The sequence below is a fragment of the Bos taurus genome, chromosome 3, assembly GCF_002263795.3.
Source record: "Bos taurus isolate L1 Dominette 01449 registration number 42190680 breed Hereford chromosome 3, ARS-UCD2.0, whole genome shotgun sequence".
Taxonomy (NCBI): Eukaryota; Metazoa; Chordata; class Mammalia; order Artiodactyla; family Bovidae; genus Bos; species Bos taurus.
In genome coordinates this window covers 8,965,692-8,982,240 of record NC_037330.1, presented here as the reverse complement: position 1 = coordinate 8,982,240, position 16,549 = coordinate 8,965,692, and the positions used below count along the sequence as shown (strand labels likewise).

At 42.1% G+C, this 16,549-nt stretch overlaps 1 protein-coding gene and 1 pseudogene across 1 annotated transcript in view; one reads left to right on the top strand and one right to left on the bottom strand.

Moving 5' to 3' along the window:
- SLAMF1 (signaling lymphocytic activation molecule family member 1) overlaps positions 1–12,650 on the bottom strand; it is a 39,047-nt gene extending 26,397 nt beyond the window's left edge. The window contains exons 1-3 of the mRNA NM_174184.4: positions 12,494–12,650; positions 3,561–3,899; positions 1,349–1,633 (exon numbers count right to left, since the gene is read on the bottom strand). Coding sequence (NP_776609.2) covers positions 1,349–1,633; positions 3,561–3,899; positions 12,494–12,569 — 700 coding nt within the window. The 5' untranslated portion in view covers positions 12,570–12,650. The remainder of the gene's footprint in view (positions 1–1,348; positions 1,634–3,560; positions 3,900–12,493) is intronic.
- Positions 12,651–13,360: 710 nt separating this feature from the next.
- LOC112446082 (uncharacterized) lies at positions 13,361–13,459 on the top strand (annotated as a pseudogene).
- The last annotated feature ends 3,090 nt before the right edge of the window (positions 13,460–16,549 follow it).

Sequence of the window (16,549 nt, the reverse complement as noted above, 5' to 3'; positions counted from 1 at the left end):
GGTTCATGCGCAAGGTAGGCAAGCAGCCAGACACCTCATGTGAGTGGACAGGTGGCCAACTCTGCCATGAGTGGCTGGGGGAGGTAACATGCAGTGGGCGAGGCTCACCAAGGAGCTCTTAGATGCAGAAGGCAGGTGGATTTCCCCAGCAGTCCATCTGGAATACCTCAGGGGAGTTGCTGACTGGATATGCTATGCTGAAGGGCATGACCTGGCTGGATTCCCCTGTCCCTAGATCCTTAGTTATCTGGAAAAGCCTTCCAAATATACATCAAGGCTACTGTGGGCAAGAGTCTGCTTGGAATGATTCCTGTTTACCCTCAGTGGATGCAGAAGGAAGAATATCAGGGCACAGGTAATGACTGGCAGGGCCAGCACACTGGTTCTTCTGCCCCTGAACCTACCTGAGGCACGGATGCAAGATCTTAGTGAAAAGGCTCAGTGGTCTGTTTCCAGTCTCAAGTGGTGAGATGGGCTTACTTAATCAGCCCTTCCTTCCTTTTGATAACAGAATAATAATGCTTTATCTTTCCAGAAAAAGATTAGTCAGAAGATCTAGGTTTAGGTTCTGACTACCATTTATAAGCTGAAAAAACTTGAGAAGGGTTCTTACAGGCTATGAGCTTCAAGTTCCTAATCTGTAATAAAATGAGGATGATGACAACAGCTATCTGATAAGGCCATTGTGAGGAACAAGAGAGATCATACAATTGAAATGCTGTCTCAACAATAAAGTGCTCTATGACTTACCACTTTCCTAAGCTTCACAGTCCAGGTCTTAGTCAGAGATCTGACTCCCCTGACCCTCTGACCTGCTGCGGGAGTCACAGTCCATTTCATAAAATGTTTCCCTTTGTTACATCTTGCTTTTCAGTATTGAGCACATGTTTCATGTATTATCTGGACAGCAGAGGTTGTATGTCATGTCTGTTCCAAATTTCCTACAGCACAGGTGACTGATAAATACTTATTGATGGTCTAGAACCATCCCACTGTTAGTGGAGCATGAATTGGGAGTCAGGACCTGCCACCCACACTCCCTTACCCCGCCAGCCTTGTAGGTTGGCACCAAGGCAGGAGGGGAGGGCAGGGTTCACCCAGGGCTCTGGGTCTAGTTCCATCATTTCTCACCAGTTTTCTCAACTATGAATGGAGCATAACGACACCTTGCTCATTATGAAGAGTAGCCACTCACTGAATGCACATAGGAGGCTTTTACAAACCATAGAGAAAATATAAAGTGTTGTTCCTAAGGTGAAGCCATGGCTATGGAAGCAGAGCATTGGTCCAGGTGGGGACTGAGTCCATATCATTAATGTGGCCTAACAGCTGCCTCTCAGACACTTACCTGGGGCACTGGAGCTGCAACTGGGCCAAGGGATGAAGGTCTGAGAGCTGTTGCTGATGGGGTTGCTCACAGTGCAGATGTACACGTTGTTAGCATGCTGAGGGCCAAGAGTGAGATACAAGAGGTGGGAGCTATTGGTGGGACTCAGCAGGGGGACTCCTGCTTCCTCACTCCAGTTGTAAGTCACGTGGTCCCCTTTCTCCACCATGCAGGCCAGCATGAGACTGCAGTTCCCATCTTCCTGGGTGGTGTTCAACACCTTAATTTGTGGAGTGGAGACCTGCTCTGTCAAAAGGGGGAGGAAGAGAGCCATCACTGAAATGAATCCTCTGGAATGGTGATTTAACCTTTTTGTTAGAAAAAATGCAACCTAATAGCATCTTTCCCTCCCTATAGATCTGTGGTGTAATATATTTCTAATAGGAACCTACTATTTCGCACCTTCCCTCCCCCTACTACCCCTCTATACTCCTTTCCAGGACCAGGGATAAAACAAAGAAGAGAAATATTGTCTTTTAGTTCCCTCCCACCAAGACTGTTAGGGCTCCCCTTGCATTCCTCTTGTTTCTAATTTAGGTTGCTCTCCTGTATTCCATCTGGGGAGTTTGCTCTCAGCTTATTCCCCCATGGGTTTGAATGTCCATGGCTAAAGTATTACCTTCTATATCTAAAAGAATGACTTTTCAGTGGTGGGATTTCATCTGTACTCTGTGTGTGTGTGTGTGTGTGTGTGTGTGTGTGTGTGTGTTGTGTGTGTGTGTATAGCAAGTGCTTTAGGATGTCTGAACTTGGGATAGCCACAGGCCTTACCAAACTTTTTCACTCTAAGGATGTAAAATTGGCAAGGTAAAAGGGAAAGTCCTTTTTATTTAGTAACTACTATAGGACAGGCAGAATACTAGAATTTCACACTCATCATGTTCTTTAATCTTTTCAACAACTTTCTCAACAACTATTATCCTAGTTCTAATTATTCTCATTTTATAGATGAGGAAACTGAGTCCCAGAGAGGTAGAGTGTCTTACATAATTCCACTCAACTTTTAACAGCCAAGCTGAGATCTGAAATTATGTCTGTCTGATTCCAAAATCCAGCCTCTTTCTTTGACTTGAGAGAATACCATGGTTGCAGAGAACATATTTTCTAAGGTGAGAATTTGATCATAAAATATGATAAGATGTGACAAAGACAGTGAATCATTCTAGAAAACCTATGTGTAACCTTTGTGCTTACAGCAGCCTTGCCCTGGGGACACTACTGGAGTGATCAGAACACCCTGATACCTGGTTAAGGGCTGTGGGAATTCTGCAGACATTTAAAGGGAAGATACCAAGGGAAGGCGGGGGAGGGACGTGCCATCTTGTGGTACCTGAGAATTTTAAAGAAATGTTGTGTGGGGGGAGCTTCCTGACCCACCTAGAAGCAGGACACCACACATAGCTGCCAGGATCCCTGGGAATTCAAAAGAGCTTTGGGACTGAAGAGACAAACTCTGGGTGCACTCAAGAGGGTCTGGCAGTTAAAGAGGCTCAAAAAAAAAAAAAAAAACAAAAAAACACCACTGGCCTTGGATTCAGATGGACCTAGGTTTTAGTTTAAGTTCTGCAACTAGGCGATTTTTTTTTTCACAACCAGGGCCTTTGTTTAAGTGAGAAAACTATGCTTCTTCCACCAGGTAGATGCAATCCTCTGCCAGGATGCAGGGCTTGGTGAGTGGTGTGTGGGTTGAGTTTCAGCTCTCCTTCTCCCAGGACCCCTAGTGGAGTGAACCACCTACACAGATGTGAGTAGGCACGTGCAAACCACTTATCTCTTGATTTCAGTGTCCTCGCCTATGAAAGAGAGGTTTTGCTTGATCAGTGGTATTCAAACTTTTAAAAATCAGAAGAAAAACCCACTATTTTCAAACAAAATCTTATTTGTAAATTGAGACTCTTGGGGCTCCGGGCCCTCTAGCATACAGGCAGCCGGGCTCCTTTCCTTTAGAAAATGGGAATAAAGGTAACTAGTGCTAATCAGCTATTACTAATGTGCAATTTGGACCAATTTAGTGAACCTCTAAAACTTTTCCCTGAAACCCTGTTTAACCCTAGACTGAGATATCTTTCAAGTTGCTTCCAATTCTGAACACCCTTTGCTTCTGAGAGAAGCTTGAATTCTTAGGCAAGGCACTATGGCATTCCTTGTGGGCCAAGGAAGCCACCGTCATTACCATAGAGCTTCAGCTGCAGGCTAAAGTGCTGGACTGAAACATTTTCCTCCAGGCTTATAAAGTACCAGCCTTCATCCTCCTTCCTGCTCTTCAGGATCCTCAGGCTCAGGTTTTCCAGATGAAACTCATAGCCGTCATTCAGACGTGGAGAGTCACCTTTCCGCAGATCTAGGGACACTATTTTCTTCTTGACAGTGTCTTTGGGTGATTCTGCCATTGTGACAAGGATGTGGATGCTCTTATTCATGCTCCTACTTATCTCCTCAGATGCCAGGGGCAACAGCACGCTGCTTCCCAGCTGCCCGAGAATCGTCTTCGTGGAACTGGTCAAGCCCTCACCTGTGGAAAGAAGGAGAGGGAAGTATCTTATCATAGAAGCTTTGAGACTTACGTCCGTGCATCAGGAAAAACAGACTGGAGCGTCTCTCTCTTCCTCTTGGCCAATCTCTGGGGTTGCCAGATCCTTAGTAGTTTATAAGGACTGTCATGAGGATCTCACTGCATTCTCAGTATTTAAAAAATCCCAGTGGAAGTCTTGTGATAGGGCTGTATAGACTAACTACAATACTTGGTCTCTATGATCTAGGAGGGAATTCTATCAACTCAGATTTATAGTTAAGGCACCTAAGGCATAGAGAAGTTAAATGACATGCCTAAAGTTGTATAACTAGTAACCAGATTAATTCCTCAGCCAGACTTCTCACCACCACTGGATACAGTAAGTCCCCTACATATGAACATTCAAGTTGCAAACTTTCAAAGATGTGAATGTGCCCTTATATGCCAACTGTTCACTGTATTGTGCTATTGTACTTTTCAAGGTACTATACTGTAAGATTAAAAATGTTTTCTTTTAATTTTTTTTTTAATTTTTAGCACTCAAAATGTTTGTATTGGGGTATAGCCAGTTAACAATGTTGTCATAGCATTGAACAGTGAAGGGACTCAGCCACCCATATACACGTACTCATTCTCCCTCAAACCCCCCTCCCACCCAGACTGGCACATAACATCAAGCAGAGTTCCATGTGCTATACAATAGGTACTTTTTGGTTATCCATTTTAAACATAGCAGTGTATACATGATCTTCTCAAAATGCTTTTTATGTGCTTGTTTTTAAAGTATTATTTGTGTGAAAAATATCATCACCTAGTACAGTCCAGTACTATATAGCCAATTGTATTAGTTGAGTACCTAGCCTAACTAGGTACAACGAAGAGGATTTATGAGCAAATTGGACTTACGAGCTCCCTCTCGGAATGTAACTCACATATAGGGGATTTAACCCGTTCATACATAGGGGACTTACTCATAAATAGTGTGAAGGAAAGAGGGTAACTGAAACTAATTCTGAGCTTGTGAGGCCAAGAGACCAAGATTACAGAAGCATCATTTCAAATGAGAAGGAAAAGGAAAAGTCTAAGGGATGTGGAGTCAAGGAGGAGGCAAGCCTGTGGAATCATATCTCTCCAAAAAGTTATTGAGATATATAATAATGTTGAGGGAGAGAAATTATTTTATTTCTCTTTTTCAAAAGTGTCAAGCCAAAAAAAAAAAAAAACACACCCAAATCTTTCAAACCACTGTAAGTGATCCTACTGCTGACTTTTTAACACCTCCTCTCTCCTCAAACCCACAACCTCAGTTGATGAACCTGCCTCTCATTTCACTGAAAAAGGAAAAGAAACGAAAAGAGAGCTTCCATTTGTTCCCACTATCAAGTCAACCCACATACTTGGATGGATGGTCTCTGCTCTTGGGTAAGGGTGGCCTCTTCCTTCCTGGAACACTCACCCACTTCAAGGCTTTGCTCCTGAAACTTCTGCCACCCCTTGCATCATCAATTTTGTTATTGTTATGGTACACTGTGGGTTATTTCTATTAACACCCGACATACCAACATGTAATTTCCCTTATCTTAAAAACCCTGATCCCAGGTCCATCCCCAGCCAATTTCCCATTTCTCTGTTTTTCTTTATCCTAAAGTTCTTTAATGTGTATTTATCCTTTCTGTTCCCATCTCCTGACATTTTTTCCTTGTACTCACTCCAAATAAGCCTCGTTCTTTACTCCTCACTGGAATCACTCTTGTCAAGGTCACTGTATACCCCATGATACTAAGTCAATTCTCCATCTTCATCTTGCTTTCTCAAGAGTGCTGAGAAAGTTCACATCTCCCCGTTGAAACGCTGTCTTCATTTGGCCCAGAGAACAATACACTCTTTCGGTTTTCTTCCTATTTCATTGGCTGCCCTTTCTCAGTCTCCTTGACCAAAATCTTCTGCTCTTAAAGACCTCTAAAATTGGAGCATTCCAGGGATCAGTACTCAGACTTCTTCTCTTTCCCAGCCACACTTATCTATTAATAGTCGCATAGTTTGACAGGTTTCTGGAATGCTTCCAGAGATGTATCTCCCATCCAAATCTTTCACTGTATTCCAAACTGCCTACACCAATTGGTATTAGTGTTTGGAGGTCTAAAGGGCATCTTAGACTTAGCAAATGGACTCTTGATTCTGTAGCCTCTTCTGCAAACATTACAATTCCCAGGCCAAAACACTGGAATCACCCATGACTCCTTTCTTCCTTTCATATTCCATATTCAATCTATCAGCAAATCCCATTGGCTCTGCCTTCACAATATATCCGGCATCTGAGAACTTCCAACCCTCTTCATTTCTACCACCATCATCACAGGCCTGGCTCTTCTTTTGTCTTCCAACAAATCTTCCTGCATCTATACAATGGACAGAGAAGCCTTTTAAAACTATGTCAGATTTTGTCTCTCTTCAAAGAGAAACAAAATCCATAGTCCTTGTTATGGCTTCACAGATTCTGAATAACCCAGTCCCTTGGACCTCCCTGACTCCATCTCTTGTCCACTCTTCACTCACTACACTATGACCACACCAGCTCCAGCTGGTCCCTAACTCATCCAGAGCATTCTCATCTCATAGCTTTTGCATTTATTGTTCTTTCTCTTTCTGGAAATCTCTTCCTTTATGTATCTAAAGAGCTCATACTCTCATTTTCTTTTAGATTTCTGCTCAAAAAAAAAAAAAAATCGTCTTTTCTGAAAGACCTGCTCTGATGATCCTATCTATATCCTATCCTTTCTTGCTGCACTTATCACTGTCTGATGTTATACTGTATATTTGGTCATTTTTATTTTTGTCTCCCCCTGTACTAGAATGCCAGCTTCTCAAGAGGAAGAAGTTCATGTTGTTCATTGTTTTTTCCTTAGGACCTACAGCAGTGTTTGGCATGTAATAGGTTTTAAATAAATATCTGTTCAATTTATGAATGCTAAAAGCCATGCTATCTGATTAAAATCCCTCTTATTTAGCTTTGACCCATATGTGGCTAAACTTCATAACTGAAATTAATCACAAGCTAATGTTCATAAGAGAAGGAGCCCATGACTCAGAGAGAGCACAGATTGTTCTAGTTGATAAGAAAGTCAAAAGAGTACAATAAAACTGCTTAAATAATGCAGACACCTAGAGAAGGCACAATTAACTTGTGGTTAAGATGGGTTGTTGGAAATTTGGGCAAACAGATTCAGATGTTCTTGATAGCAAAATGCTTTGATATCCTGCGAAGGGCCCTGCTGATATCAGACTAGAGATTTAAAGGTTGGGAAAAAGAAAAATTCGGATTTGAATGGTTGGCTCTTGCTTTTTTTGCTACACTATGTGACTTGTGGGATCTTAGTTCCCCAACCAGGAATTAAACCCCGGCCCCCAGCAGTGAAAGCACTGAGTCGTAACCACTGGACTGCTAGGGAATTCATGGCACATAACTATTAAGGAATGGTGAAAAGACAATTAGCATTTGTTCTTTTGCATATCGCTATTAAATCAACTCTTGAAACAGAGTGCCTAATTAAACAGTTGCTTAATTTATTAGACAAGGAATGCTATTCTTGGTGCTGGTATTTTATTTTTACAAAGATATGTAAAAGAACGTGTTGAAATTCCTTCTAGTCGCACTTATGGATGCCTGGCTGTCCAGATAATGTGGTACATATAATACCCAAGAATCCTGAACCTAAACTTCTACCAATAAAGGGATGACAGAAAACTAGAACCATCCATGCAAGTAGAAATATCACATGGTATACAGGCCCCCTAAATTGAATATAGAAATCATATAGGTAAGCATATGTACATTTTTTTCTGGGAGCATAGCCATGAATGTTACTTCTCAAAGGAATCTGGGCTTCAAATCAAGGTTGAGAATTACCATCACACTGTTGATTTTTTTAGATCAATTTTGATATGGAGAAGAAGAAAATGCAAAATGATACCCATTTATAGACCATAAGCCTCCACCCTCCCTTGTGTCGTGTGAGTGCTTTCCACCCACCTAATCCAACAGACTCTTTACACCATGGTTGTTTTTGGAATTTAGAAATGGAAGGGAGTCAGGAGAAGAGGAGACAGAGGATGGGCCTAGAAGTAGCTAAAAAAAGAAAAAAAAATTTTTAATTTTTTTATAGAAAAGAAGAGGTTAAGAGGGAAGAAAAGAGAGGGCAGATGAGAATGACAGGATGAGTGGTTTAAGCAGACTTGGTCATGGGGAGTGGAATCAAAACCCCATTCAGAACAGACCCTCACATGCCACAGCCCACATAAAGAATGATGATGTAACAACTGAGTGTGTGAGTGGCCGGGTCTTTAGGGGGTGTGTGACCTCACTGACACCTGAGCAAGAGTGGAAAAACAAGTGGGGACTTTAAAGTGGTTCATAAAACCCTTCAAGTAGAGTACCAGCTCCTGAAACATCCTACTGCCTGATGAGTGTTTTCCAGTGGGTTTGTGATTCAGTCAGACCCTGTTTACTAAAAGAGTCTGGAGGAAACATTTGTAGCTGTTAACACCAACTCACTTTCCTTCCAGGGCAATTCTACTTAGAAAGTAGAGTGATTCACATGAGCCCATGGATATTTTCCTGAAATTAGTAGCATTTAGCCAACCCTTTCATAAGATGGGACTCTACCTAGTGATAACCTTTCTTGGTCGGGGGCAGCCCTGACACTGGGCGTCTTGCTACAGCATTTCTTTCAGGGAGGACTCAGAGCCCTCATAGTTCCTATGGGAAATTTGGGTTCACAAAGATAAGATAGTGTGTCTAAGTCTCCTTTTTAAATTGAAGTCCTACCAGGTGTCCTTCTAGTCCCATTCCTTGATGCTGCTGGGTCTTTCTATCTTAGAATATTTGCGCTTACCGTTCCCCAGCCTGAAAGTCAGTCACTGCCCTTTATTTGCCTGGCTAACTCCTCCTGTCCTTCAGGCCTCTACATTTGACCCTTGGCTGTGATAAGGCTTCTCTGCCATGCACTTCCAGTGCACTTTGGGTCACTCCTTTCACATCACCCATCACACTTTTAACTCTCCTTCAATGCTTTTTATCCTTATGCAATTACAAGCTTCTAAGAGTAGGGTCTGTGTCTGTTTTGTTCACCACTGTAACAGCGAGACAAATCTCTCTTCAATACCCTTTTATACTGTTGAAGTTTTATAGACCTACGTAGGATACTCCTCCAGAAACAAACTAGTTAACAAAAAATTAAAAAAAAAAAAAAAAAAACTACATGACGAAAGATGTTTCTATCTACTTTCCAAATCCCAGATCAAATACTTCCATATGCCTTCTACTTCCTTCTCTGATTTATCCAACTTCTCTCACCTTTTGTGAATTCCTATATTTAATTTCAATTCAATTAACATCAACTCATATGCTTCAATTATAGGCAGCACAATCTAATTTTTACCATGGGACCTGGATACAAATTTTAGGATTCTCCTCCCTAAACATAAGCTTATCCCGTTTCATTCCTTGAGGCCTCTGGAGTCAAGCTGTGTGATTAAGGAGAAATTACTAACTACTCTGCACCTCTTTGGAGAAGGCAATGGCACCCCACTCCAGTACACTTGCCTGGAAAATCCCATGGACAGAGGAGCTTGGTAGGCTGTAGTCTATTGGGTTGCTAAGAGTCAGACACGACTGAGCGACTTCACTTTGACTTTTCACTTTCATGCATTGGAGAAGGAAATGGCAACCCACTCCAGTATTCTTGCCTAGAAAATCCCAGGGACAGGGGAGCCTGGTGGGCTGCTGTCTATGGGGTCGCACAGAGTCGAACACAACTGAAGCGACTTAGCAGCAGCAGCAGAAGCTGTGCCTCTTTTTCCTCTTTTATAAAATCATAATGTAGCAATACCAACTCACAGAGTTGGTACAATTAAATGAATAATACACATAAAGCACTTACAACAGTGTTTGATATATAGCAAGAAAGTTCTGTACATACTATCATTAATCATTCAACAAACATTTGTAGAAGGACTCTCGTGTGCCAGATTCTGTGCCAAGTTCGGGGCAGAGGCTGTGGTGGTGCATTTTACCCCACACGTCACCTAGTGCCAGGCATACCATGTGTCCTAATAGATAGTTGCCGAATGGGATTGTCCGAAGTCAATCTATGGATAAAACCAAATAGCCCTGAAGTTCTGATTTTCAGTCTAACACCGGAGATAGTGAAGTCAGTGGAGTTATGTCACAGTATTAAAACTTTTGAGAAATAAAAGTGCCTAGATCTAAATATTGGGGTAGAATGGTTCAGTGAATACACAAGATTGGGCAAAGTCTAGAACCACCGCCCCCCCTCCCCGGCAACTTGCCCCTCACTTCTCTTCCTATGTGTGTGGAGGAAGTGGGGAGGACCTGAATGAAAGAATAAAAAATCCTACTGGGGTAGATTCATCAGTTGTAACAGATGCACCACTCTGGTGAGAGATATTGATGATCAGAGAGGCTATGTGTATGTGAGGGCCATGGGAAATCTCTGTACTTTTCAATTATTTTGCTGTGAACCCAAAACTGCTCTGAAAAAGAGAAGCCTATTAAAAAATGTATCACTGAGGGAAATGGAGAATTCAGTGTGGGCTTTTTTTGATTTTTACAGTTTTGACTGGGAATTGGAAGGTGAGCTGAGTAGAGATGGGAAGGGGAGTGGGTACTAATTTTACAAGAAGTGGGCTTCTTGGTTGGGTAAATCTGTCATGGTTGACCTGTCCCATTTGCAAAGCATTTCCGTCTGGGTTTTATTGGGGTTTCACAAGAGGGTGCATGTTTAAAAATAAAAACAGTATAAAATTTTTGTACATATTTCAGAGAAGACAATCGTAAGAAATATGAACACTGCTGATTGGATAGACACGCCTTTAAAGGGCTGGGCTGTTTCTTACTAACCAGTGACCTCCGAAGCTTTGCCTGCAGCAGCTGTCAGCAGAACCTGAGATGCCAGGGCCAGGCTGACCAGAAGGCAAGTCAGCACAGGGATAGAAAAGTTCAGTTCACTGTTCAAACCCGTCACTCCTGATAGTCACCAGAAAGTATTCCAAAAATGGTGGAGTCGTGAATGGGGTGCCCCCAGGAAGGTTTGACTCTTCCTGAAGTGAAGTGAAGTGAAGTGTTAGTTGCTCAGTCATGTCTAACTCTTTGCCAACCCGTGGACTGTAGTCCGCCAGGCTCCACTGTCCACAGAATTCTCCAGGCGGGAATACTAGAGTGTGTCACCATTTTCTTCTCCAGGAGATCTTCCTGACCCAGGGATTGAAGCTGGGTCTCCTGCACTGTAGGCAGGTTCTTTACCATCTGAGCCATCTCCTCGTTATGGCTTAAAGTAGTTCCATATGGCTTTCTGAACCCTGAGTTCAATTACTGCTCTCTGAGACCTTGGGCAGCGAGAGCCATCAGTCTGCCTGATTCTGAGGAAATGCAGGGCCAAGGAAGAGCTATTCATCTGGGAATCTGTCAAAAGATCAATCTCAAGTGCAGCCCCTCAGATAACCTCAGCACATCTCTGGGCTTCTCCTGGAAAAGTCCATAATGGATTTGCGGTCTTGAAATCCCCAAGAACAAAACATCCAGAGCCTCAGGATTTTCCCTCTTTCCCCAATGGCGCTTCCACTTTAGGCTGCCTCCCACAGTCTAAACAAAGTCTGAAGGCATCTAAGCAGAAAGAAGATGCTCATCCACTCCTTAGTGAGCCCAGTTTGCTCCTTGCTTGGCTTTTTCTTTTTCAAACACCTTTTCTCAAAGCTCTAAACAGAGTAGTTCGCAAAACTACTAAACAGAGAATGCCAGCAAACCAGAAAGATAGGAGCAGAGTCCAGTTCCAAACACTCTGGCTCTACACTGAAGCTACTCTGACTCTGAGCATTCTTGATTTGCATTTCTCACTAACTGTAACCAGCCCTGGGCTCCAAAAATCCTGGCCTCTTCCCCTCTTGCTGCCTTGGAATGCTACTTCTGGGAAAGTAGCCACCAGCACAACCACGCTGTGGCCACTATCTGTTCCCAATCATTGCCTGGGGTTTTCAGTTTTACCCTCTCTTCCCGCTACAGCCCTTTCTTGTAGGTGGACCATGTTTTTGGTTTGTCTGCTCGTGTGTGTGTGTGAAGATCCCCATCCAGGACAGGGTAGGAGTAATTTTCTCCCAGAGTTCCCTCTCTCTCCAGCTCATTCCCTTAGCCTGGGCCTTTGCCAAAAGGATACTCACACAAAACCAACCACTCAGCCAGGACTTTGACTGCAGCCTGTCACCCAGAGAGGCCAGTCTAGAATGTGACCAGTGTCTTTGACTGGAACTCCTGGTTTCCTTGGAAGCTAGGACTGGCGGGGCTAAGCCTCGGACCCAGGAGCCCAGTAACTCACAATCTTCCTTCCTCTTCGACAGAGGTAGGAGGAACTCAGTCTCTGAGGAAGAGGCAGCAGATCACAGCCCTCCGCCTACCCCCCTGCCCCCTACCCGCAGCCAAATGACAACCCCTGGCCGCTGAGTTCTCTCTCTGTCTAGGAAGCTATAGCTGATTCCTGGTAGGTAATCCTAGGACCCAAGCCCTCAAACAGATGAACACTTACCTGTTCTGCAGCTCAGCTCAATAATCAGAGAGAAAAGCAGCAGGACATTCGAGGAGAGCAGACCTTTGGGATCCATCAGCCAGTGAGGATAAGGAAGGGAGTCTGGTGAGAGCCCGGTAGCTGCTCTCAGACACCAGCCAGAGCAGAGAGAGCTCCCGCCAGCCAAGTGCTGCCTCTACTGTCTAGTTTATGCATCAGAAACCAGCAGGCTTCCTGTCTCACTGGGGCTTTTTCTGCCTGTGCCCCGAGGATTGGTCATCTCTTTCAAGCCTTAAGTCACTCTGCTCTTCCCAAGAAGTCAGAGTCAGGTGGTTACACTGCAAGAGCCGGGAAGAGATCTGTGTAATCACCTCGGTCAAACCCCCAGCCTTGGCAGAAATGTCCTCCCCTCTCTCCCTTTCTTAGCTGTCTCCGGGAAAGGGATGTCAAGCCTCTCTGGGTGGTTCTGATTGGTAACTCTTATTATAGTGCAAAGAAAAGATGTAGTTGTGTCAGGCTACCCCAAATTTGGATGGATTAGTCCAGATTGTACTTGGATGATTGACTTTTTACAAAATTAATTTATTTTTTATTGAAAGATAATTGCTTTACAGAATTTTGCTGTTTTCTGTCAAACCTCAAAATGAATCAGCCATAGGTATACAAATATCCGCTCCCTTTTGAAACTCCCTCATGTCTTCCTCCCCATCCCAGCCCTCTAGGTTGATACAGAGCCCCTGTTTGAATTTCCTGAGCCATACAGCAAATTCCCATTGGCTGTCTATTTTACATATGGTAATGTAAGTTTCCATGTTACTCTTTCCACACATCTCACCCTCTCCTCCCCTCTCCTCAAGTCCATAAGTCTATTCTGTATGTCTGTTTCTCCATTGTTCCCCTGTAAAAAAAATTGGAATGATACAGAGAAGATTAGCATGACCCCTGCGCAAGAATGATTGACTTTTAATAGCTGATGGACATTTTACTTCTGATTTGTTCCATAATTTCAGAGAACATCCCTCCATGCAGTCAGGTCCTGGTGCCAAAATCACAGATAGATGGAGGTGGGCAGGGTGGGTCAGCTGGCAGAAACCCAATCTCCCTGCTGGCTACATTGTGGTAGAATTTAGTGAGCCCTATGCTGTGTTTGGAGGGGCTGCCTTATTTTAGAACTTGCAACTAATCTTCCTGTTGAGGAGAAGGGACTAAAACTGGTGGAAGATCTTGTGCTTTTCCATATATGAAACACACTATTATTGGCTCACAAGGAAACTTTGAAATGCAATTGTAACGGGGTTTTTTTTTTTTTTTTTTTTTTTGGGGCTGTGCTGGGTCTTCATTGCTGGGCTCGGGCTTCCTCTAGCTGTGGTGAGCGGGGGCTTCTGAACCATGGTGTTCAGGCTTCTCACTGTGATGGCTTCTCTTTTCGCACAGCACCGGCTTCAGTAGTTGTGACTCTAGTGCTCTAGGAATTTGGGCTCAGTCATTGTGGTGCATGGGCTTAGTTGCCCCATGGCATGTGAGATCTTCCCATGCTCATGTCCCCTGCATTACAAGGCAGATTCTTAACCGCTGGACCACCAGGGAAGCCCCTGTAACAGGTATTTTACAGGTCCAAGTCCCTTTCCAATGGGCCTCCCTAAGAGGATAAGGGTAATAAGAGCTGGTGACATAGTGACAGTGCTCTTTATTCTCATCATTCCCCTTTCCACATACATAAACGCCTGACGCCCAACTGTCCTGCCCACAATACTACCCAGTGCTGTGCTGGAGTCAGCACATATCAACTCATGAGAGCCACTTGTTAAAGTTTCAGAAAGCTTGTGAGCTGGTCATTGATAAACATTATATTACTAAAAATGGAATTATATAAATTTACAGTTAAATAAATTGCATCCAAAACTGAGGGAATTGAAAACTCAAAATTCATTACTTCTTAATTATTTTACATTTTACTATTCTTTGTGCTCTTGAGAACATTACGTCTATTGTATCTCTGTTATGGGAACAAAATATCTGATCATGGTTGCTGCTACACGGCTTTCCCCAGCTTTGCATTCAATGCCATCATGCTGGTAGCTTGAAATCAGCCAGGGTGAGAGTATATATACCATGAAAAGAGGAAAATGATATATATCAGAGTTTTGATTCTTTAGGTTTTTAAAATATTCATTTATTTGTCTGCCTGAGGTCTTAGTTGCATCATGTGGGATCTTTCTTGTGGTGTATGGACTCACAGTAGTTGCGTTGCTCAGGATTAGTTGCTCTGTGGCATGCGGGATCTTAGCACTCTGACCAGAGATCCAGCCCACATCTCCTGAATTGCACGGTGCATTCTTAACCACTGGACCATGAGAGAAGTCCGTTGATTTATTGTTTTGTTACTTGTCTAGATGTAAGAAAGTGAGAAAAAGATTAAACTTAAAAGTGTGTCATGACTGTAGTTTTAATTGTGAAATGCATAAAAAATTGAGGAAATATTTTCTAGTATTTAAAAACTTTTATCTTATTCAGCATAAAGTCACTAGTGTCACAATATATGTCTCCACATTTCTTTAACTTAAAAAGAATTAACTGCAAGCAACAATTGAGAGTGGAATAAAATACTTAAAAGTGTTGAGGAAAAAACTTATAATTATATAAATATAATTATAATTATATAATTATAACCACCAACTTATAATTTTCTGTATCCTTTGAAATTATTCTTCAAAAGTGAAGGAGAAATAAAGATATTTTCAGACAAACAAAGATGGAGGGAATTTGTTGCCATAGTTCTGACTTGTAAGGAATGTTACAAGGATTTCTTTAGAGAGAAGGAAAATAATAAAGATCAGAAACTCAAATCTACTGAGGGAGAGCATCAGAGAAGGAATAAGTGAAGGTAAAAATAGAAGCTTTTATTTTTTTTATTCTTAATTGATCTAACAGATAACACATTGTTAAAAGTAATAATAGCAACAACATATAAACAATATATCTAATTATGTATGCTTATGCATATGCCTCGTGTATATATGCTTATATATAAGTGAAATGAATGACAGCAATGATACACAAATCACGGGAGGGAGGAATTGGGATTATTTTGCTACTATTAAGTACTCATACTACCCATAAAGCAGTATGAAGTGAAGTGAAGTGAAGTTGCTCAGTCGTGTCCGACTTTTTGCAATCTGATGGACTGTAGTCTACCAGGCTTCTCTGTCCATGGGATTTTCCAGGCAAGAATACTGGAGTGGGTTCCCATTTCCTTCTCCAGGGGATCTTCCTGACCCAGGGATCGAACCCAGGTCTTCTGCATTGCAGGCAGACTCTTTACCCTCTAAGCCACCAAGGAAGCAGTATAGTGTTATTTAAAACTGTGCTTGGATTAGTCATAAATGCATATTGCAAAATCTAGGGAAGTCACTAAACGAAGTTAAAAAAAGTATAACTGACATACTAAGAAAGGAGAAAAAAATGAAATCTTACAAAAGCTCAATCAAAACTATAAAAGTTAGAAAAAGAGGGAAAGACAAAAAGTGCAACAAAGAATGAGGTTACCAAATAGGAAATAGTAACACACATGGTAGATATTACCCCACAATATCAGTAAACACGTTGAATGTTAATTGTCTAAATGAACCAATTAAGAGGCAGAGATTGGCAGAGTGCATCCAAAAACAAGCCTTAACTATATGTCTTCAAGAAACCCACTTTAAATATAAACACATATAAAATTAAAAGTAAATGAATGGAAAAAGAAAACAAGTTAATATTAATCAAAAGTAAGCAGATGTGGCTATATTAATTTCTGACAGGCAAGCCATCAAAGTAAGGAAAGCTATAAGGAATAAAGAAGAGTATTACATAATGACAAAGAAGTCTCCACAAAGACATAACAATCCTTAACATGTATGCACCTAACAACAGAGCTCAAATAATAAGGTGAAAACTGTTAGAACTACAAGGAGGAAAAACAAAACAAAACAAAACATATACTTCCAACAAAATAGGATTTATTGCAGGTACTAGTTTAACATGTGAAAATCAGTTAATCCATCATATCAACAGGCTAAAGAAGAAGACTCACAA